General features: G+C 46.3%; 1 protein-coding gene across 10 annotated transcripts in view; it reads left to right on the top strand.

The window, feature by feature from the left end:
• Nucleotides 1-21,954, top strand: part of TTLL11 (tubulin tyrosine ligase like 11) — a 276,253-nt gene that overhangs the window by 91,867 nt on the left and 162,432 nt on the right. For 9 of the 10 annotated variants that reach the window (XM_055351835.2, XM_063696740.1, XM_063696738.1 and 6 more), the window contains one exon: nt 10,131-10,706. The exons of the other annotated variant lie outside the window; for it this stretch is intronic. In XM_055351835.2, the coding sequence (XP_055207810.1) occupies nt 10,131-10,706 (576 nt within the window). The remainder of the gene's footprint in view (nt 1-10,130; nt 10,707-21,954) is intronic. 10 annotated transcript variants of the gene reach the window in all.

Below are 21,954 nucleotides of genomic sequence, written 5' to 3'. Positions count from 1 at the left end.
CATGTTCAGATCCTGGCTCCCCAGGGTATAAAATGTGTGATTGGGAAAATAAATTACCCTGTAAATCTCAGTTTCCTTGCCTGTGATGGGGGCTGGTGGGTAATAATAATAGTATTAGGTTGAATCACATGCAAGTGTGTGCACGTGCACGCGTGTGGGTGTGTGGGTAGCTGGGTTTGACTTATAAAAATGACAGTTTGATGTGGCTCACCCTTTAATGCCTATCTCACAGGGTTGCTTATTAGAATGGAAAATAATGTATGGGAAGTGCCCAGCACAGAGCTTGTACTGCAGTCAGGTCACCTAGGAAGCTATTGCAGCAATTCAGGTGAGAAATGCTGAGACGATTCAGGGACTGTAAGGTGTGTTCAGATGGAGAAATGTCAATTTGGTGACTGGGTGGGGGTGAGTGATATGGGAGAAGGTGATCTCAGATCTCTGGCTTGGGGACATGGATGGATGGTGGTAATGTTTACTGTTAGAGGGAACACAGGAGGGGTAGATTTGAGAGAAAAGACAATGAGCTTAGTTTTGGACGTGTCAAATTTGACGTATCTCATTGTATGAGTCTGGAGCCCAAGAGAGGTACGCTCCAGAGATAGAGAGTGGGGAGTTATCTGCTTTTGGGGCATACTTTAACTGAAGTCCAGGAAGTGGTTGGCATCACCCAGGATTAGCGTTTGAAGAAATGTCACCTGTGATCCTGGATAGAACATGACAGCATTGAACCAAATGAGACAGAGGTGGGTTCCCATAAGCATTTACTGAGTCCACCTCCATTAAGGCTCTTCCAGTGCTAGCTGGGGATGTAGTGGGCAAGAGAATCGAGGGATGAGGGAAATACTGCCCCTGTCTTCAAGGAGTTAGCAGTGTAGTTAACTGTGCCACTTTTTTGTAGGATCTTGGAATATGGGGAGAAACCTCTAGTTACAAAGCCTAAAAATGAAAATTCTGGGTCAGGTACAGTGGCTTATGCCCATAATCTCAGCACTTTGGGAGGCTGGGGCAGGAGGACTGCTTGAGCTCAGGAGTTCGAGACTAGCCTGGGCAACATAGCAATACAATAAACAAACAAACAAATAAATAAGTCGATGAAAATGCTATTGCCTGTCTTGTAGGATTAGATCTCATGTATACATATTGTCGTGCCTAGTGCACTGCCTGGCACTGATCAATAACTTCAATTGCTCAATACTGCAATTGAGCAATACTGCTAGTTTAGCGAAAAGAGCACTGGGAGGGAGGACACCTTGTTTGAGTGTTGCAAAATAAGACATTGATATTCTTGCATTAAAAAAAAAGTTTAGGCTGGGCGCAGTGCCTCACACCTGTAATCCCAGCACTTTGGGAGGTCGAGGCGGGTGGCTCACTTGAGGTCAGGAGTTTGAGACCAGCCTGACCAACGTAGTGAAACTCCGTCTCTACTGAAATACAAAAATTAGCCGAGTGTGGTGGCGGGTGCCTGTAATCCCAGCTACTCGGGAGGCTGAGGCACGAGAATCGCTTGAACCCAGGAGGCAGAGGTTGCAGTGAGCCGAGATCACGCCATTGCACTCCAGCCTGGGTGACAGAGCAAGACTTTGTCTCAAAAAAACAAAACAAACAAACAAAACAAAACAAAAAAAACCCTAAGCGGCTTAATGTGTAAATTATGGCAGGACTGCAAGGGACATAGGACTGTGGTGTGGGGAAGGAGGAAAAGCTGGCTGGGCCCAGTGATCTGAAGCGCCTGTGACTATAACCAGTCGTATACATTCGGAAGTGAGCTGAAGATTATGTAGCCAGTTCATTAGCAGGAAATCCTCACTATTGGAAAAATGATTTTAGCTGCAAGGGGAGCTTACTCAGCAGCGGAGTGTTATGTTCCAGGCAGGCTCAGCTGTGATGTTTTCTGGGCTCTCAGTAGGAGACCTGGGGGAGGAGAATGAGGCTGTGGGCCAGGGAGACGAGGCAGGCTGTGGGCTGGACTCTGAGGGGGTGGCCCCCAGGAGTTGGGAAATGAGGGGCTGACACCCAGGCAGACCCAGGAAACAGCCGAGTCTCAGGAGACGGGTCCCAGTCACCCAAGGGCGAGCACTGGAGGATAGAATAGGCAGGAGCTGAGACTCCCTCCAAGTAGGTTGGAATGAGCCTCACCTGGGAATCTGATCACTTAGGAGGATGATCAGGAAACCAAGGCAGCCTAATACAAATTAAATGAAATGCTAAAAATAGTACCATAAGAGGGAGTAAGTAGCTTGGCCAAGGTCCTACAGCTAGGAAGTGGCTGAGCTGAGATCTGAACCCAGGTCTGCCTGACTCCGAAGCCCACACCCTCTCTGCAGCTGCTGCTTGCAGACATCCAGTATGTGGACTCGGAGGAGGTAAAGGGAAGCTGCAGTCTGAGGGCCCCCACGTGCGCCAGTGTCACCCAGGGTCCTTAGGAAGCTAGGCTTTAGGCCAAACAAGCTGGGCTTAGAACCCACATGGTAGGGGAATTAGGTGGGGCTGGACAGAGGCTGGCTGGGACTGCATTGTGGGGAAGGAGTGGGGAGGCCAGGCAGGGCTGACTCGCCAGGCTGTGTTCTCACTCCCCTCAGCTCCAGCAGTTAGGGGCAGGGTGTGAGAAGGGACCTGAGAGGAAAATGGACAGTCTTACGGTACGACTGGGCCCTTCCTATCAAACAGGTTTCAGTGTCCCGGGCGTGTTCTAGAGAGGCTTTTTGGTTGCTCACTAATGATGGGTAGATTATGGCTCACAGAAGGCTGCTGTTCTCCAAAAGCAGGGTCCATTAAGTTGCATTGGCAGCAGGCTGGCATTGGGGTAAAGCATGTGGAGAGGCTGTTCCTTGTCCCTCGAGTTTTCTGAGCAGAAGCACCAGCTGCCTTGAGCAGCCGTGTGATGCTGTGTCCACCTCCACAGTGAACTTGAGAACATCTTCAAAGAAAGGGCAGCGTGGCCCAGAACTGACGCTTTACTTCCGCCTTCCAGCTAGATGACTGTAGATTTCTCACTGGACTCTCTGGGCCTCAATTTCCTCATTCTCCATAGAGTGGAGAGTTGGCAATTACGTAAAGTAATATCTTTGCAGAGCATCAAAATTTATAATAGCAGCAAACAAATGTGTTCAGAACGAGAATAAGAGTACTTATTCGAAGGTTTCTTCTGAAAGATTTCTTCAGATCCCTGAATTAATTATGGTAGAAAGAGCTTAGGGTTGGATATCAGAAGATTTAATGTATTATTTAGGTTGGTGCAAAAGTAATTGTGGTTTTCACATACTTTCCCTAATAGTTCTGGTTCTGCTACTAGCTGTGTGGTCTTGGGCAAGTCTCCTTTCCCCTTGGCCTCAGTTTCTTTGTTTATAAAATGTGTACGTGTGCATGTGTGTGCATGTGCTCGCATGTGTGTACTCTATACACGTGTGTGCATGTGTGTGTGTGTCTCTGTGTGTGTGTGTGTGTAGTGATGATTCCTTCCTGGGCCTCAAAGGGCTGGTCATGAAGATATGGGGAAGCTCAATATGGAGAAGGACTTTGGGAAGGAAAAGATGTCTGTATAGAGGGTTGCAGGCCAGGAAAGGATTCTCAGAGGGAACTTCCCAAGGGACCATAGATGATGGGCAGGAGCTTCACAGGCAAAGAAAGGGCAGGAGGTCGGTGGAGGTCCAGGGAAAGCCGGTGTAAAGGCATAGAGGCGAGAGAGGACAGGAGGGAAGGGCAGGAAGCGAGACTGCCAGGGTGCATTGGTGCTGGCTGCCAAGGAAGGGAGGACCATCCAGGCCACGCGAGGAGTGCATGCAAGGGGTCAGCCCCAACTCCTCAGGGGTAATTGATGCCACTGCCCCAGTAAACTCAGGATACTCATCAGTGATAAGCCAAACAGGGTGCTTTCTTTGCTGCTTAGATTTTCTTAACTGGAACTCTTCAAAAGCCAGGGAGTGCTGAAAATGTTTGCCTGCACAGTGGCAGGCACTACTTCTCACGGGCCCGTGGTTCCCGCACTCACCACGGAGCTTGAGAGGTCTGTTTGGATACCTGTGCTCCAGTTCGAGGTATGCGCCATCTGAGTTTAGAGTCTGAGTCTCATCCCTGTCGGACAGCAGCTCTTATTCTTTCTAAGCTTGGGAGAGTTGTTGTATCAGAATTAATCATCTGTAGGAGATATCGGACAACCTGGCCTGGTTCCGATGAACAGTAGAGGGCTTGCGGGATATTATAAAGTCCTAAATTAGCTCTGTCTGGAGTCGTGCAAATAATACTCATTAGATGAAGTGAATTCCTCCTCTCCTTGTCCCCACTTTCCTTCAATGAGACCTGCTCCTCTCCCTGTAGTCCCTAAATCTGTTAATGGTAACATCACCCCTCCCAAAATTGCTGAAGTCCCAAACCGTGAGCTCACCCGTGACCCTTTCCTCTCTCGCCTTTCACATCTGTCCAGTCACCAGGTGCCCTGATTCTACCTCTTCTCTCAGCTCCCTATTTCAACCCCATTGTCCCTGCCCCAGCTCAGGCCTTTGGACCTTTGATAGCCTCGGGACCTTCCTACACCTGGTTTCATTCCTTCCAAACTATCTTCCTCCTGGGTGCCCTGGTGATGCGTGGATGCATGTCCCTCGCCAGTTGAAACTCCATCCTTTGCCTGCAGATTGAGTATAAATACAAGGTGTTCTGGGGTCTGTTCTGCCCGTTCCAGCCTCTGGCTCCCAGGTGCCCTCTTCTTCCTCTCTATCCTGTCTCTGGATAATCTGGCCCATTGCGAGGGCCTTGGCCATCCTTGGGGGCCTGACGACCCTAGATCTCTCTCCCAAGCTCCAGACACATTTCCCAGGGACCACAAACCTCTCTAGGTGCGTGCCCTCCAGGGTCCTCTGCACAGCTCATCATCTTCCCACTGCCTCCCCTCTGCCTTTCCTCATTCCCTTATATTCCCTGTGACTACCTAGACATAGGGGGATTATCCTTTATGTTCCTGTCTCTCTCTCCCAGTCATTCAGTCTTGTTGATTTTAGCTCCAAAATATTTCCCAAACCTCTGTCCTTCCCTCTGACTCCACTGCAGCCTCAGTTTGGACTTTTCCTGTCTGCCCCAGACCATCCAACCACTTGGGTAAATTTTCTATGTGACAGCCTGAGGCATCATCCCATAATACACGTCTAATTAAGTTGCTTTCTTCTCAAAACCTTTCAGGGAGTCCCCATCATTTTAGGACATTGCTCAAACTCTAAACCAACATTCAAGGGCCTTCCCTATGAGACCCTTACTTCCTAGCTAGGCCTGATCTTTCTCCATCCCCTTCTCATACATCTCTCATTCATTCTGGCATGGGCTCTGGAATCTGCCTGCCTGGGTTCAAATCCTGCCTTTGTGACCTATTGGCTGTGTAATCTTTGACAAATTACTTGACATCTCTGAGCCTCCCTCTCCCTATCTGTAAAATAGGATTGTTGTGAGGATTAAGTGAGATAATACCTCCAAAGTGCTGAGAACAGTGCCTGACCCATAATAAGTGCTCAGTAAGCGTGTGCTAATGTTATTATTATTATTCATGGTGGTGGTATTATCTGGCCCCTGCCAATCTCACTAGTGGGATTTCCATGTGCACACCCCCTCCACCTCTTATGTTCTCCAGCCATCAGAACTATCTACAGTTTCCCAGAAGTGTCCTGCCCGCTCCTGCCTTCATAACCCCCCACCGAAGCAGCACATCATCTGCCCAGGTCCTTCCTTTCTGCCTCACTGCTCTGTCTCCCACTCTGCCCCAATAGGCCATTCTTGCCCTTTCCATCTGGCCCTAGGTGACCTCACTGCAGACTGCCTTCCATCTTAAGTGGACTTAGAAATTGCCCTGAACATTGAGGTAGGAATTTGCCCTGGGTACCAGGCTCATATCCCTGAGGCTGGCAGGGGCTGGCGCTGCCTCCTGTCTGGCATGCACTGTGTGACACTGATTTTGTCTACCAGAGGCTTGTTTTTGCCTGAGATCTGTAGCGTGCACCTGTGACATCAAAGGTCTGAGTTGCTAAGATTGGATGCAAATCCACCTGAGTGACAAAGGACTGCCCTAACTGGTTTTGACTTCCCCAGTATTGCAGACACAGTATTTCTTCAGAAATTGGCCTCTTACCTGCCCCTCATTGCTAATAATGTTTTGTGGCTTGATATTCTAGTTGCTGAATTTCTCCCTCCAAACATTTTAGCTTACTTCCTCCAAATGCCCTGCTGATTTCCTCAAATGCATCATAAATCTCAGACCCAAATCTCCTCCTCTTATAGATCATCCCAATGTGCTGATCCCAACAGCACAGCAGGAACTCTCCAACGTGATGAATGCTGCTTGTGTGTTTGTAACGCAGCCTTCGACTGTGGTGATATCAAGATAAATCATGGTTCAGCATTTGCTCACTGGCGGAAGCCAGGGACCTTAGTCTGACCCCTTTATTTTATAGGTGACTACAACAAAGCCCAGAAAGTTAGGTGACTTTCTCGAGGTCACACAGTCAGAAACAATTGGGACTAAAATCCAGATTTTCTGTTTTTCACTATAGTACTATCTCTAACTTACCAAAAGCTATGACTTAAAAAAATTAAAAATTAATCTTAAAATTTTGGTAAAATATACATGACAAGATTTACCAGATTAACCATTTTTAAATGTACATTATATGCACGTTAAGTGTACAGCGGTATTAAGTACATTCACATTTTTGTACAACTATCATCCATGTCCAGAACTTATTTCATCTTGCAAAACTGAAACTCTGTACCCAATAATCATTAATTCTCCATTCCCTCCCACCCCAGCCCTGGAAAACACCATTGTAATTTCTGTCTCTATGAATTTGACTGCTCTAGGTACCTCATATAAGTGCATTCTTACTTACAGTATTTGTCTTTTTGGGTCTAGTTTATTTCACTTAGCATAGTATCCTCAGGATACATCCATTTTGTGCCGTGTGTGAGAATTTCCTTCCTTCTTAAGGCTGAATAATATTTCATTTGTAGTGGTGTTTCTTTAAGACCATTTTAATGTCTTAGTAGAGTATCTTACTGCTCAGTAGTGTTGGAATTTTGAACGGGGTGACTTTCCCAGTAGCGTTTTCTAAATGTCCACTAGGGGGCAGTAAAAGCCACATAAAGTTTTCAGTAGGCCCGCGGAGTGCCAGGCAATTAGGCCACTACCTCCTCTGTGTATCTCTTTCAGCCATCCGTGTATACCGTTACAAGGTAATGGATTTCAGGTCCAACAGCAGGTTTGGATAAAACTAGAGATACCATCAGTTGTAGCATAAGCGCGAGTCTTCCTCACACTCCAGCTAACACCAGTGCAGAATACTTCATTCAATATGTTGGTTTCAGATGGTATTTTTATTTAATTCACTTAGTCCAGTGATTCTCAGACAGAGTGCTCATCAGAATTACCTGCGGTGATTTTTCCAAAATACACATGCCCAGGTCTCATCTCAGGTCGATTAAATCAGAATTGCTGAGGCTGGGGCCCAGGTATATCGATGATATTTTCATTCTGGTCCATGACTTCTTTTTAAGAGCCAACGTGTTACTTTTTAACTTTAATAACTGCTGGGAAAGGGTCATTCTTGAATAAACCTCAGAGGAGAGTGAATATGAATTCTGAAAAATGTTTCTCTTTTTAGGGTAGTAGTGGCGGAAGGGTCTGGTGGCTATGGGAACCACGTTCTGAACAATTGTGAGGGTTTCCTATAAATCACACCTGCGCTTTAACAAGCAAGGAACCCAGACAGAAGATTCGAAACTGGGGCAGTCTGGCCAACTCAGGATCTACAGATATAGTTCCTGGATGGCCATACTCAGGGCCAAAATCTTTAGGGTGAGGCCAGAGTACAGACCTCAGTGCTGTCTGATACGTTAGGAGGATCTTTCCTACAGTAAGAGGAGGAACAAGAGATCTTCAGTTTTATCTTAGAGGCAAAAATGGCACCGCAAACTTGAGGTGGGGTCAGGAGACCTCAGTTCTCATCCTGACCATACTGCCAGCCAGTTGTGGGACCCAAGGGAAGTCACGTCACCTCTCTGAGCCTCCGTTTCCCCCTTGACTTTTGAGAGTACTGGGTGATGTTGATCCCTGAGGATTCTTCTAGTTCTAAAAATTCAATGATTCTATGAGTATTAATAATCTTGATTTGGATGGCACTATTCTGGCAAAGAGCAGAAGTATTCAGGAATCCAATGAGTGACGGAGACTATTGACCAGGTAGTTTAATTTATTTAAGGCATATACATGGAATTCAAAGGAGAAAATATTGCTCTGGATAATATATTGAACTGTTAGTGTCTTCGGCATAGCAAAAGCTTTCCAGAGGGAAAAATTTCCCATCAGTGCAAACTTGACATTTTTCATTTCCTGATCCATAACTGCCATTTGTCCAGCACACTTATATTTACTGTAAAGGGCCAAGTGTATGAATGCTTTGGTTGAATATTAAATAACTACATAAACGTCAAGGTCACAGTTGCAAGAAAGCCTCAGTGGAAGGATCTGGGAGGCTTGCATTGATCTCTTGTGAAGTTCCATTCTCGGATCCTGCTGACAAGGGGAAACAATTGATGTGGACCATTATTAAGGCTTTAAGTGTTTCTCCATTGTTAAAGATCTTTTACAAGCCCGGAATAAGTGATAGTGCCCAAGGAATTGGCAAAAGCTTCATTTAGAAATATAGGCTGGTCAAAGAGATAAGCGCAAGGCACAAGCCAGAGTGCAGATGTCCTGGCTTGGGCTTACACAGCAAAGGTGGAGAGCTGAGAGGAATCCGTCACTGGGGCACCCACCAACTCAGCCTGCCAGGCACTGCCGTCAGATTTCAGAGGGGAACTTTCATACCAGAAGCTGCAGAGAGCGTGGATCCGTCTTTCAAATCCACCCTTACATTTCCTCCATCTTCTCTCTGCTCGTGTAAACCTCCTCTCCTGCCATTTCAGTCCATCCGCTCTCCACAGCTGCAGGAAGCACCTCACCAGCATCAGGGGCAATGGGGCGAGGATGAATTATGCAGACTCACAGGTCCAGATCGACTATCTGGACTGGTCAAGTGCCTGGATAGTTAATTATGTGAGTGTTCTGCTGACCTGGAGCTGGGAGGAGAGCAAATACTGTGGACGACGGGAACTTGTTTCAAAAAGATCTCAACAGACGGAAGGATTGGTCAGGTCTACCAGATGAACTTTAGAAGGGATGTAAACATAAAACAAACATTTCCTGTGCACTAGCTCAGCTCTGTGTTTGGTGTTGCGCTTGGCCCTTTGTACGTTTTAGTTTATTTCATCCTTACAACGACCCAGTGAGGGTAGGTGTCTATATCCCCATTTTTAAAGTGAGGAAACCAAGACATGGTAGGATAGGGAAGGTCCAAGGGCTTCAGTCATCAATCTAGATTCCGATCCCAATTCTGCCCCCGCATTAGCTGGCAAGTCACTTCATCTTCTAAAAAGAGTGACAGCCAGGCTTTGGACTGTCTTTTATTTCTCAGGTTCTAGGTCCTTAGCCTCTTGCATTTATGATTGCATTTAATCCTCAAAACAACCTTTCTCCTATTTCACAGATGGAAAGGGTGTAGATAACTTAAGTCATTGTCCAAGGCTGCAGGGTAAGGAACAGGGCCAGTGTCTGAGCCCAGGCCATCTGACTCCAACACCCATGCCCTCAGCAACTGCTGTACCCTCTCTGTTCCTGACATAAAAAGACACAACCATATTTTCTGTGAGGGTTAGATGAGCTAATTAGGTAAGTGCCTGATATAGTGCCTGGCATTTCACAGGCACTCATAAATGATATTAGCTCACCATCATTATCATTCTCAGCACTATTATTAGTTATATGACCTGTTCAAAGTGGTAGCTAATAACTGGCGAAACAGGATTTGAACCCAGGTCTCGTGACTGCCAGTCCACTACACTCTCCACTTCGCTCTGGAGCACAAGACTGGGGACAGTCCTGATGTCACCATCTCAGTACCTTGTGCAGTGTCATCTCCATGGAAGATGCTCAGCCCCTGCTCAGATCGGCAGGGGTCATCTTGTCACTCATTCACCACACATTTGCTAAGGCCCTGCTCTGTGTTAGGGATCCAGAGGGAAAACAATATAATGTCGGCCATCCTTTTTTCCCCCTCCAGGTTCAAATGGTGAAAGACGATGACCCCTCCTGGAAGCCCACTTTTATCGTGAAACCTGATGGTGGTTGTCAGGGTGACGGAATCTACCTCATTAAAGACCCCAGTGACATCCGCCTGGCAGGGACCCTCCAGAGCAGGCCGGCGGTGGTCCAGGAGTACATCTGCAAACCTCTCCTTATCGACAAGCTCAAGTTTGATATTCGTCTGTATGTCTTACTCAAGTCCTTAGACCCCTTAGAGATTTATGTAGCCAAAGACGGACTCTCTAGGTTTTGTACCGAGCCATATCAGGAGCCCACCCCCAAAAACCTGCACCGCATCTTTATGCACTTAACCAACTATTCACTGAACATCCACAGCGGCAACTTCATCCACTCGGACAGTGCTAGCACTGGCAGCAAAAGGACTTTTTCCAGCATCCTTTGTAGACTGTCTTCCAAAGGCATTGACATCAAGAAGGTCTGGTCTGACATCATCTCCGTGGTGATTAAGACGGTCATCGCGCTGACTCCAGAGCTCAAAGTCTTCTACCAGTCAGACATCCCCACGGGGAGGCCGGGCCCCACGTGCTTCCAGGTAACCATTGCCAGTTCCCAGCCTGCGTTTCCAGCCTTGACCAGCCTCAAGAGGGCTCTCTGGCTTCGTGTAGGATGAGTGATCGGGGTGGGATGGCCAGAGGAGGGGACAGGGTTGGTGGTGCTGTGGGCTTGGGTGTTAAACCTGGGCCCAACTTCCAAGCTTTCTGTTTGCTCCCTGTGTGATTTGGGGCAAGCTACTTCCCTTCTGTTACCTGTAAAATGAAATGAAGAATACCTATCTTAAAAGGTTCTTGTAAGAATTAAATGAGATAACACATGTAAAGCAGAGTTTTACATTCATTCGTTTACTCATTCATTCATTCACTTACTCATTCAACAACCTTTGCCACATGCTTAGTAGCGGTCAGACATTGTCCTGGGTTCTATTGAGACAGCAAGTCAGGGCCCTGCTTGCTGATGCATAGAGTCTGTTGTGAGAGACATATAATTTAAAAAGCGATGATTATGGAGAGTTTTAAGTGCTAGAGTAGAATAGGAAACGTCTGAGGTGCTGAGATCGTGGGGCCACGTAACATTCTCTGGGCAGGAGTGGCGTGGTCAGGGAAGGCTTCCCAGAAGAAATAGCAGTTGAACTGAAACCTGGAGCGAGAGTTAGATGAAGCAGGAGAAACTGGGTAGGGGTGGGGGAGGCAAAGGGTTCCAGGTGGAAATGTGCTGAAGCCAGAGGGGTGAGTGGGAAGCAGGAGGCACTGGAAGAGGTTGAGTATGGTTGTCGGGTGGGGTTTAAGGCAGAGATGTGGGGGAGATGAGGGAAGGTGAGGTGGGAGAGAAAGGTAGGGGCTGTGTCGAGAGCCTGGGTATTGGTTCGGGGGGGTGGTCCCTGGAGAATTTTAAGCAGGGGAAAGATGCATTCCAATTTGCATGTTACAAAGAACAGTGTCTACAGGGTAGAGAACACACTGAGACAAGGCTGGAAGTGGGGAGGTCCCTAGGAGACAGTTGCTTTCACATAAGCTGGAGAGGATGCTGGTATGGACTGGGAAGGTTGTGGTGCAGGTAGGGGGGATAGACAGATCTGGGTGCCAGGGAAGGAGCAAGAAGGGCTCAGCTTGGTGACTGGATGAGGCTGGAGAGAGAGGAGAGATGGTGGCAGTGAGGGCAGGGAGGACCTGAGGCTGATGTGCAGGTGGCTTGGGTACTTGCATGGATGGAGGCCCCGGAAGAGGACCAGGCTGTTGGGGGAAGGTTGGGAGTTGGACTTAAAGTGCCTATGTGACATCCAAGTGGAGAGATTGAGGGGACAATTGGCTATTTGGAGCTTGGAGTTCAGGAGACAGAGGCCTGGGTTGGGGACAGAGATGAGAACTCATCAGCAAATGGTGACCAAAGAGGGTGACGAGAAGACTGAGAAGACACCTGTGGGAATCACCATTTCACTAAGGGAAAGGCAGGGGAGGGGGAGGGAGCCAGGAAAGGAGACCAAGAAGCAGTGTCTTGAGATAGAATAAATATCAGGAGAGAAGGAGCCTGAATGGCAAGGACGAGGTGCCTGGGGAAGCAGACAGGGTCAGCGCTTCAAATGCTGCTGAGATGCCGGGCAAGACCAGCACTGAAACTGTCCTCTCCACTCGTAAGGAGTTGACTGGAGACTTCAGTGAGAATTGTCTTCAGCAGAGCGATGGAGCCAGGGCCAGAGTCTGGTGGACTCAGCCAGATTATGGGAGGGAAGGGAATGAGGCTGGATCATTCTTACAGGCCATTCAGCTGTGACAGTGCGGGGTGGGGAGACGTGGTATCCAGACACTCCATAGGTACACACTTTCCTGCCCCCAGATCAATCAGTGTGGGTAGGAGGAGAGAAGAAGGGGTACCTCTGGGACCCTCTCCATCTAATCCTTAAAGTCATTTTGTAGCATTTGATATATATGAAAAAAGAATACATGGAACATACTTGTAAGCCATGAAGCCAAACAACAAAATGATTATCTCAAACCCTCCTCCCAACCCAAGATCTCCAACTAGTGTGTTTCTGCCCCAAACCATGTCCCTGCCCAGCCCTGGGGTAGACATTACCCTGCATTTTATGTTGATTATTTCCATGCTTTTGAAAATACTTTTATTAGGCATGAATGTATCCCTAAACAATATATTGTTTTGTTTTGCTTGTTTTTCAGTTTTATAAAAATGCTATTATAAAGTATGGCGTCTTCTGGAACATTCTTTTCCACTACACATAAGGTTTCCAAGGTCCACGCATTCTGGTGAGGGTCGTGGGTACTGCCTCATTTGCACTGTTATAGATTCCATTGTGAATATGCACAATTTATTATCAGTTCTTCTGTCAAGGAACATTTGGGTTATTTCCAGTCTATGGCAAGCAGGTGACAGGTCTCTTGGGACAAGAAGTGAGAACAGAGGGAGTGGGGCAGTGTCTCTAGTGGACGGGGCATTCATTCAACAGCAGAAGAGGAGGCTGGTCCCAAAGTGCAGCCTCAAACCCAGAGAGGACACCCCAGGGGCTAGGCGCCAGCCAGCAGGATTTCCAGGCAGGCTGGCGGCACCTTTTGGAGGGCTATTCAGGCCATGATCAGTACCAGGAAGGGGTAATTGCCATCCAGAAATCTGTCCTGAGAAACTGGACCCCTGGCCTTTGGTTCCCAGGGAGGATGCACAGCTCAGCCATCAGGTAGGTGGCTTAAAACATTAGAAAGGAGAAAAGGGCAGAACTTAGAGGTAGGGCCAGAGAAAACAAGTCCTGACATAAGCCATCAAAAAGCTAGGGTCAAGGAGATAAGTTGCAACGTGGACACGTCCAGGGGTCATCCCGGGGGACCATGTGGTCAGATCTGTTTGACAATGACAGCTATTCCAGGACTATCATGTGGGCCCGGCATGCAGAGCCAAGCCACAGAGCCCTGGCTTGGACCGAGTGGCAGGGTGGAGGGCCAGGCTGGTTGTTTTGCTGCATGTCTTGCTATGGACAGGCCACATGGGGCAGCCATCAGTGGGGCCCAAGCTGTGGGGAGCTGGTGGAGGGGGCAGACAGGGAGGGAGCCACTGGTTTGGACAGATCATGTCTGCAAATGGAACCACAGTCTTGGGACTGTTTCCCACTGCTTGACCACACTAAATGCTTCCAGGCCTGGGCGAGAGGAGGAGCACGGGGGGAGATGCCAGGATCAAGGAAGCGCTTTTCCTCTTCCCAGCTGTGCGAACTTGGGCATGTTTCTTCACCACTCTGAGCCTCTGCTTCTTTCTCTGTAAATCACCTACGCTCACTTCCCTGCCTGCCTTTTATTGTGAAGTAATGTGGGTGACAACACTTTGACAGGGTATAAGGTGTTAGATATTTGGAATTTGTCTTACCATACATTTCAGATTCCCAGTCATTAAGGGAGAAAATGGTATCCTTGGGCCGGGCGCGGTGGCTCACGCCTGTAATCCCAGCACTTTGGGAGGCCGAGGCGGGTGGATCACGAGGTCAGGAGATCGAGTCCATCCTGGCTAACATGGTGAAACCCCATCTTTACTAAAAAATATTACAAAAAATTAGCCAGGTGTTGTGGCAGGCACCTGTAGTTCCAGCTACTTGGGAGGCTGAGGCAGGAGAATGGCGTGAACCCGGGAGGCGGAGCTTGCAGTGAGCCGAGATCGCGCCACTGCACTCCAGCCTGGGTGACAGAGCGAGACTCAGTCTCAAAAAAAAAAAAAAAAAAAAAAAAAAAAAAAAGAAAAGAAAATGGTGTCCTTTTCTCCTTGGAGCCCTCTCTTACTTTATTCTTATCACTTGTAAGAACACTTTTGAGTTTGGGTCTCACATACCTGAGCTGACTTGGAACCTAGAGATTAAGGGACCCGGTTAGGTTCTGCCATTGACTTGCTGTGTATTCTTGTATAAGTCACTTAACTTCTCTGTGCCTCATCTTCCTTGCCTACCTCACAGGGTTGTTGTCAAATTCCAATGAGATAAAGATTGTGAATAGCTTTTCAAGCTGTAATGTTCCTTGCAGATAGAACACATGACTTCTTTGCCATACAGCCCCTCTCGCTTGTTGCCTGGGCTTGACTCAGATTGCAGCATTCCAGAACATAAACTCTAACCAAAGAAATTACATTTATCTTAAACATGTGACGGTGACCCCTTTCCAATCATAGCCACAATAACTACTTGGGAAATTGTGATGGCACAGAGCAGTTGCGGGCACTGCTCAGGCTGTGGGCAGGTTTCCTGTAATATGCTGCTGAGGAATGTGGCTTCCCTGTCATTCCAGCCTGTCCCCTGTCATTGCCTAGGTAGCTCCCAGCAACATATCCTCATGTCAGCCTTCTTGAGGGTACCATTGTGACTCTGACTTATACAGCAAGGCCTGTCTCAGTGTAGATGAATCATATGGCAGAAATAACACATGCAGAGGAAAGGCTTCCAGCTCAGCTTTCAAGAACGTTCTTTCCCAGTTCCATTGCTTGGTCTGTATCTTCTTCTAGCTCCCTGTATCTAATTATCTCCTTGGCCGTGATCCTTTTGCTTAGATGCCTGAAGGAGATGCTGTTCCTAAATCCTAAGATGTTTCTCCTCTTTATTCTTTGTTTTTTTGACCTCCTCCTTACCCTTCAGCCAGTCACCCCAAGGGAAGAAGGCCAAGGAGCAATGCAGCGAGTGGTCAAGGGCTTGGATTTGGTTCTTAGACGGCCTGGGTTTGGGCTAACCCTGGCACCTCTAGCTGGTCTGCTTGGCAAGTTAACAATTCTTAGCCTCAGCTTCCTTATCTGCAGTTAGAGACCATATTTGTACCTCCCTCTCAGAATTATTGTAGGCACAAATAAGAGCAAACTAGGAAGAATATTTAGCACAGCACCTAACACATAGGAATCACTTAATAAATGACAGTTTTTATGTTTATTCCATTGTTTGTTATCTGTAACCACAACAGCTCTCAAATTTGTCTATGATGAAGTGCCTTAAAGTTGTAAGAAACCATGAAATATTCACATTTTAAACATAACAGGAACACAAGTGTTCCAAGGAGCATAGTTTGAAAACCATTTCCTTAGCCTGGCATTTGTCACCCCTGACCCCAACCCCAGTCTAGCTTCCCTGTACCCTCCCTGAGCCCTGCAGTCTTGAAAAACAGATCCAATTGCTGTCTTGGACATAATTTGTGCTTTCCCATTGCTGCCCTTTGATTCTCTTCTGTCTCGGCTGACCTGGCATGCTCTCTCTCATTCTTGCTGTTTCTTGAACTTCAACGCCTTCTAAGGTGCTATTCAAGCCCCACCTCCTAGATAAACCCTTTCTCCAGAAACAACTTCTGATATTTCAGCTTTTTCTTCCTTTGGACTCTAACACATTCCCTGGGCACCCACTGAGACAAGCCCTGAGCTAGTATGGGCGTGTGGTTACGGATAAGACAAGGTCCCTGCTCTGAGGGGACGCACAGTGTAATGGGGAGAGCTGACTCATGAGAACTCCAGTCCCTTGTGAGAAATGCTATGAGAGGGTCCATGTGGGATGCTGGGAGAGCCCAGAAAAGGGAGTCACTAACTTTGCCTAACCCTGTCAGGGAAGGCTTCCCAGAGGAGGAGATGCTTAAGCTGGAGCGTAAAGCATGAAGAAGGGTTTGCCAAGCAGAATATGATAGAAGGATACACTCCAGTTTTCCTCCTACCTCCCTGGCTGCTGCTTCTCAGCCTCTTCTTCTGGACCTGTCAGTGTTGGAGAGTCTCAGGCCTCCATCCTTGGAAAGGTGTCCCCCTATTCACAATCACTCCTAAATGATCCCGCGTAGCCCCCATGGCCTTAAGCACCAGCTCTACACTACTGCGCCTATAGCTGTATTTCCAGTCCTGACCTTTCGTTGAGCTCCAGATTGGTATATCCCAGTGCCCAGTTTAATTTTCTACTTGGATAGTTAATAGCCATCAAACACTGAACACGTCCAAAGTCAAGCTCCTGACTTCCCTCCCAAACCTACTCTCTATCATCTTTACTGTTTCAGTAAACAAATGGCATTCAGTCAGTCACTCAGACCAAAAGCCTGAGACATCCTTTTTTTTTCTGTTTCCCTCCTTCATACATCCAATCCATAAGCAACTCTTGCAAATATCCTTTAAAATATTCCCAAATGTAACCACTTCTAACCAACTCCACTGTTGCCATCCCAGTCTAGGCAGCCATCACCTCGCACTTGAATGGCTGCCATAACCACCCTTACTGCCTATAGCCTATTTTTCTCACTGTAGCCAAGGAGATGCTTTAAAACACAATTTGGATCCAGTCACTTTCCTCACTGAAACCCTCCAATGGCTTTTTCATTGCACTTACAATCCTGGCTCCTTCTCATGGTCTACAAGATGCAGCACCATCTGCCCCTTGTCTATCTGACCTCATCTTCTGCCACTCTCCGTTTTGCTCACTCTTTGCTGTTCTTCAGAAGTGGCCTTTGTTCTTGCTGTTCCCTCTCCCTGGAATGCTCTTCCCCAGCTATTCAAACATGACTTATTCTTTTTTTTTTTTTCTTGAGTTGGAATTTCACTCTTGTTGACCCAGGCTGGAGTGCAATGGCACTCACTCACTGCAACCTCCACCTCCTGGGTTCAAGCGATTCTCCTGCCCCAGCCTCCCAAGTAGCTGGGATTACAGCTACCCGCCGCCACGCCCAGATAATTTTTTAAAAATATTTTTAGTAGAGACAGGGTTTCACCATGTTGGTGAGGCTGGTCTTGAACTCCTGACCTCAGGTGATCCACCCGCCTCGGCCTCCCAAAGTGCTGGGATTACAGGTGTAAGCCACCATGCCCAGCCCAAAAATGACTTATTCTTTCACTTTATTTAGACCCTGTCCATATGTCACCTCCCTGAGACTTTTGCTTCTGGTGATGAGGGAGTAACAATAACCTCCTTCTGCAAACAACTAGACTACCAGAAATATATATGAGTGTGTACATGAAAGAAACATTTTCAGACTTTGGACCACAGATAGCTCAGCACTGTGATCTCTGAGAAAAAGGGGAAAAAACAAGGTGAGTCTTATGGTTGCCTCAGCTTTTCATCTGGCGGCAATTTTTGGAATATGGACACAGAGGAGGTAAACCTAAACAGCGCCCAGTGACCTCATTGAGTTGAGGAGTTGAAGATTGAAGTTTGGGAAGGCTAAGGTGGCTGGAATTTGTGGGGCAGAATTACAGAAAGGAAGGAGCTAAGCAGGAAAAGAGCTCCAGAAAGCTGAGTGAGATCTCAGTGGGTCTCTGCTGAGTCCTAGGCCATGCATATATGGAGGGTTAATCCACAAAGCTGGACAAAGACTAACTGGGGGACTGATAAGCTAAACCATTTCCAGGGCTCACACAGGGCACGGAGGCATTTGGGCCCCAAACAGAGTGAAGAGTCTTTGGTGATGGCTGGGAGCGTGCAATGGAGTCTCCAAAGAAGTTCTGCCTTAACAGGGAGGGTTAAATTCTCCCTGGGATGAAGGTTACTCTAGACCCATGCTATTCACCTTAAGCAAAAGGCTTTGAAGGCATCAGGCTGATTTGCAAATAACTGACTGCCAAAACAAAGCCCAGCACTTTAAAAGAAAGACAAAGTCCAGACACTCAGCATTGAAATATCGTAACGTCCAGCATTCAATTATAAAAAATCTCTAAACATTCCACAAAATAGGAAAAGGTAACCTTTACCGATGGGGAAATCATTTAAGAGAAACAGATCCAAAAATATCAGAAATGATGAAACTAGCAGGAAAAGGATACTAAAACAGATATTATAACTATATACACAAATTTTAAGGAACATATGAGCTTAGTGAAGAGAGAAATGGAAACTAGTGAAAAGAGCCAAATGAAACTTCTATAACAGAAAATATAATCTCTGAGATGAAAATATCACTGGATGTGATTAACAGCAAATTAGATACTGAAGAAGAAATCATCAGTGAACTTGAAGACGTAGCAATAGAATGTGTCCAAAATTAAGTAGAGAAAAATGACAAGGAAAAAAGAGAACAGACCCTCGGTGGACTATGGTCCAATATCAGGTGGTCTAACATATGTGTAATTGAAGTCCCAGGGCAGAAGAGAGAGGGAATATTAAAAAAAAAAGCTTTTGAAGAAATAATGGCCAAAATTTTCCAAATTTGAAAAAAAACTATAAACCCACAATCTAAGAAGCTCAAGACATTCCAAGTAAAATACACACACATGCACAGACACACACACTCCCCCCAGATTATAATCACACTACTGGAAAACCAGTGATGATCAGAAAATCTTAAAAGCAGTCAGAAAGAAAAGATACACTATGTTCAGAAGAACAAAGAATAACCACAATGTTCTCATCAGAAACTGTTCTGGCCAGAGACAATAGAATGACAAGTGTCTCCTCTTTAGAAAGGCCTCCGTTTTTATGGCTGCATATTATTCCATGGCATATATGTGCCACATTTTCTTAATCCAGTCTATCATTGATGGACATTTGTGTTGGTTCCAAGTCTTTGCTATTGTGAATAGTGCCACAATAAACATACATGTGCATGTGTCTTTATAGCAGCATGATTTATCATCCTTTGGGTATATACCCAGTAATGGGATGGTTGGGTCAAATGGTAGAACTAGACAAGACTCATACTGGTGGACAGGAGGAATCTGAGGTTCTTACAAGTATGTTCAACTAGAAAACCACAGAATCTATCTGGAGGGCTGCATGTGAGGTGGGTGGGAAGGTAGCTGGTTCAACTGCAGAGCTGCTGGATCTAGGTTAGTGGAGAGCTAATAGGAACTGACATTACTATAATCAGAGCTTTTGGTGCTTTTCCTACAGTTCACAAAGTGCTTTCCCTTGATTTACTTGTTTCAGTCCTTACTATGAAAGAGGTAAGGCACCAGGATATTTCCTTATTTTATAGTCTGGAGATGGGTTACTGCAATGGTAAGGTGTTTCACTCAAGTATACCAGTCCAGGGTTTGTATTAGAACTGGAATCCAAATCTCATTCTCTGAATTTATCTTTTTCAATAAAAAACTTATTTTGCTGTGAAAAAAAATAAAAAAAGAAAGGCCCCCCCGGCCCTCCTAGGTAGATCACCAAATGCTCTCCTCCACCCACTGTATCACACTCTGTGTTCTTACCTTGCTTTCATTATTGACTTGCTTGTGGTATCTCTCCCGTCTAAAACATAAGCTACAAGGGGGTAGGAGTTTTGTTTTATCACTGCTTTATGCTCAGTGCCAAGAACAGTGCCTGGTATCTAGTAGTGCCCAGTAAATAATTGACAAAGTAAGTAATGCCTTCAGGCAGAAAAGTATGAAGGCAGAGAGCAGTAAAGCATCCGTGAACTACTAATGTTTCAGCACAATGAGAGCCCAAGATGTGTAGTAGTAGTAAATGGGAGGAGATAAAGCTGGAGTGTTGACAGATGTCAGGCCATAGAGCAATTTGTAGGACATGCTGTGGGACTTGGGCTTCATTTTGTAGACACGGATTTTGGGCAAAGGAGTGTTAATAGTCTATTTGCACTTCAGAAAAATGGCTCTGGCAGCCCCTTGTGTCAGATGAATTAGAGGAGCAAGTCTGAGAGCAGAGGAAAAGTGAGAGGTGGCACAGACTTGTGGAGAGTAGAAGCAGAGGGGATGGGCCAGGTCTAGAAAGCTTTTTAGGCAGTAGAGTGTGCAGGTGTTAGTGGCCACCTGGTTGTAAGGGATGAAGGGAAAGTTTTGACTTGTGTGATTGGGTGGATAAGGAATACAGAAAACAAAGGAGATTTTAGAAAAATATGGTGTATTCGTTATCTATTGCTGTGTAGCAAATTACCCCAAACCTTAACAGCTTAAAACAACAAATACCCACTATCTCGCAGTATACGTGGATCAGGAATTTAGGCTTAACTGACTGCTTCTGGCTCAAAGTCTCTCTCAAGGCTGCAGCCCACATGTTGGCCAGGACTGCAGTCATCTCAGAACTTAACTGCGGAAAGCTCCTCCTCCAAGCCCACTCCCATGGCTGTTGGCAGGTCTCAGGTACCCTCTAACTGTTGGCTGGAGAAATCAGTTCCTTGCCACCTGGGCCTCTCCATGGGACAGCTCATGACAATATGGCAGGTGGCCTACCTCCGAGTGAGTGAGCAAGAGAGTGAGAGAAAGCACCCCAAGATAGAAGCCACGATCTTTTTATAACCCAATATTAGAGGTGACATTTCATCATTTCTGCCCTATTCTATCAGTTAGAAACAAGTCACTAGGTGAGGTCACACCCCAGTGTGCGCTAGGGGGCATTACACAAAAGGAATGAATACCAGGAGTTAGGGATCACTGGGACCATCTTAGAAACAGTTGACCACAGAGTGAGTTTGGATACGCTGAATTTGTGGACTCTAGGACCTCCCAGTTGGGGATACTGTGGATGCAGATGGAAGGGTAGGTGTGGGGCTCAGGAACAAACCACTGCTGTTGGGATGTAGTTTGGAACCTTTGCATAAATTTATAATTAATGGCTCAGGAATCTCCCCAACTTGATTTGAAGCTTCTAGAGGTCGGGAATGAAGGACAGATATCTTTAAACCCCTCAGGGAGCCCCTTAAGTAGAAGGTGATCAACACATAATTGCTGATTTAATTACTTGGGGAGGAAGAATATCACATGGTTGAAAAGCTCTCTCTCCATTTACAATTCCTGCTCCGTTAGAGGGGACTTGGAAAGAGGCTTTCCCCATTCTAAGCTGCACATTCCTTGTCTGCACAAAGTGAATTTTCAATAAATAAATAAATAAATAAATAAATAAAGCTTTTTCCTTGGGAACCCCAGTTTATCACATAGGTAAAAGGTAAAATTTGATCTGATCTGGTTGGCCTCCCCCTTGGGACCGCAGAAAAGAACCCCGGTTTGAAAACCACTGGACCAAGTAAATACCTGATTTTCTGCCAGCTGGGACATTCTGTGATTTTATGACAAGATAACTCTACATATCTCCCAGTTCTGTGATTCTGTTTATTAAGATCCATTGATGCTACATATTTTATTGGACTTTTGAAAAGAAAATCATGCATATTTCCTTGAACTTGTGAAAAAATGTCATAAAGCTGGCTCTCATTAAGCACTTTCTATGTATCAAGCACTGTGCAAAAAATGTTATATTGCATTATCTTTATTTGATCTTTTCTCCCCTACTGGAGTCTAAGACTTTGTTTAGTTCACTGTTGTATTTCCAGCAGCTAGAATAGTTCTTGGGACATAGAAAGCATTAAATAAATATTTTCTGGGCCGGACGCGGTGGCTCACGTCTGTAATCCCAGAAC

This window comes from Gorilla gorilla, chromosome 13 (assembly GCF_029281585.2).
Source record: "Gorilla gorilla gorilla isolate KB3781 chromosome 13, NHGRI_mGorGor1-v2.1_pri, whole genome shotgun sequence".
Classification (NCBI taxonomy): domain Eukaryota; kingdom Metazoa; phylum Chordata; class Mammalia; order Primates; family Hominidae; genus Gorilla; species Gorilla gorilla.
This window is presented reverse-complemented; position numbering and strand designations above follow the sequence as displayed.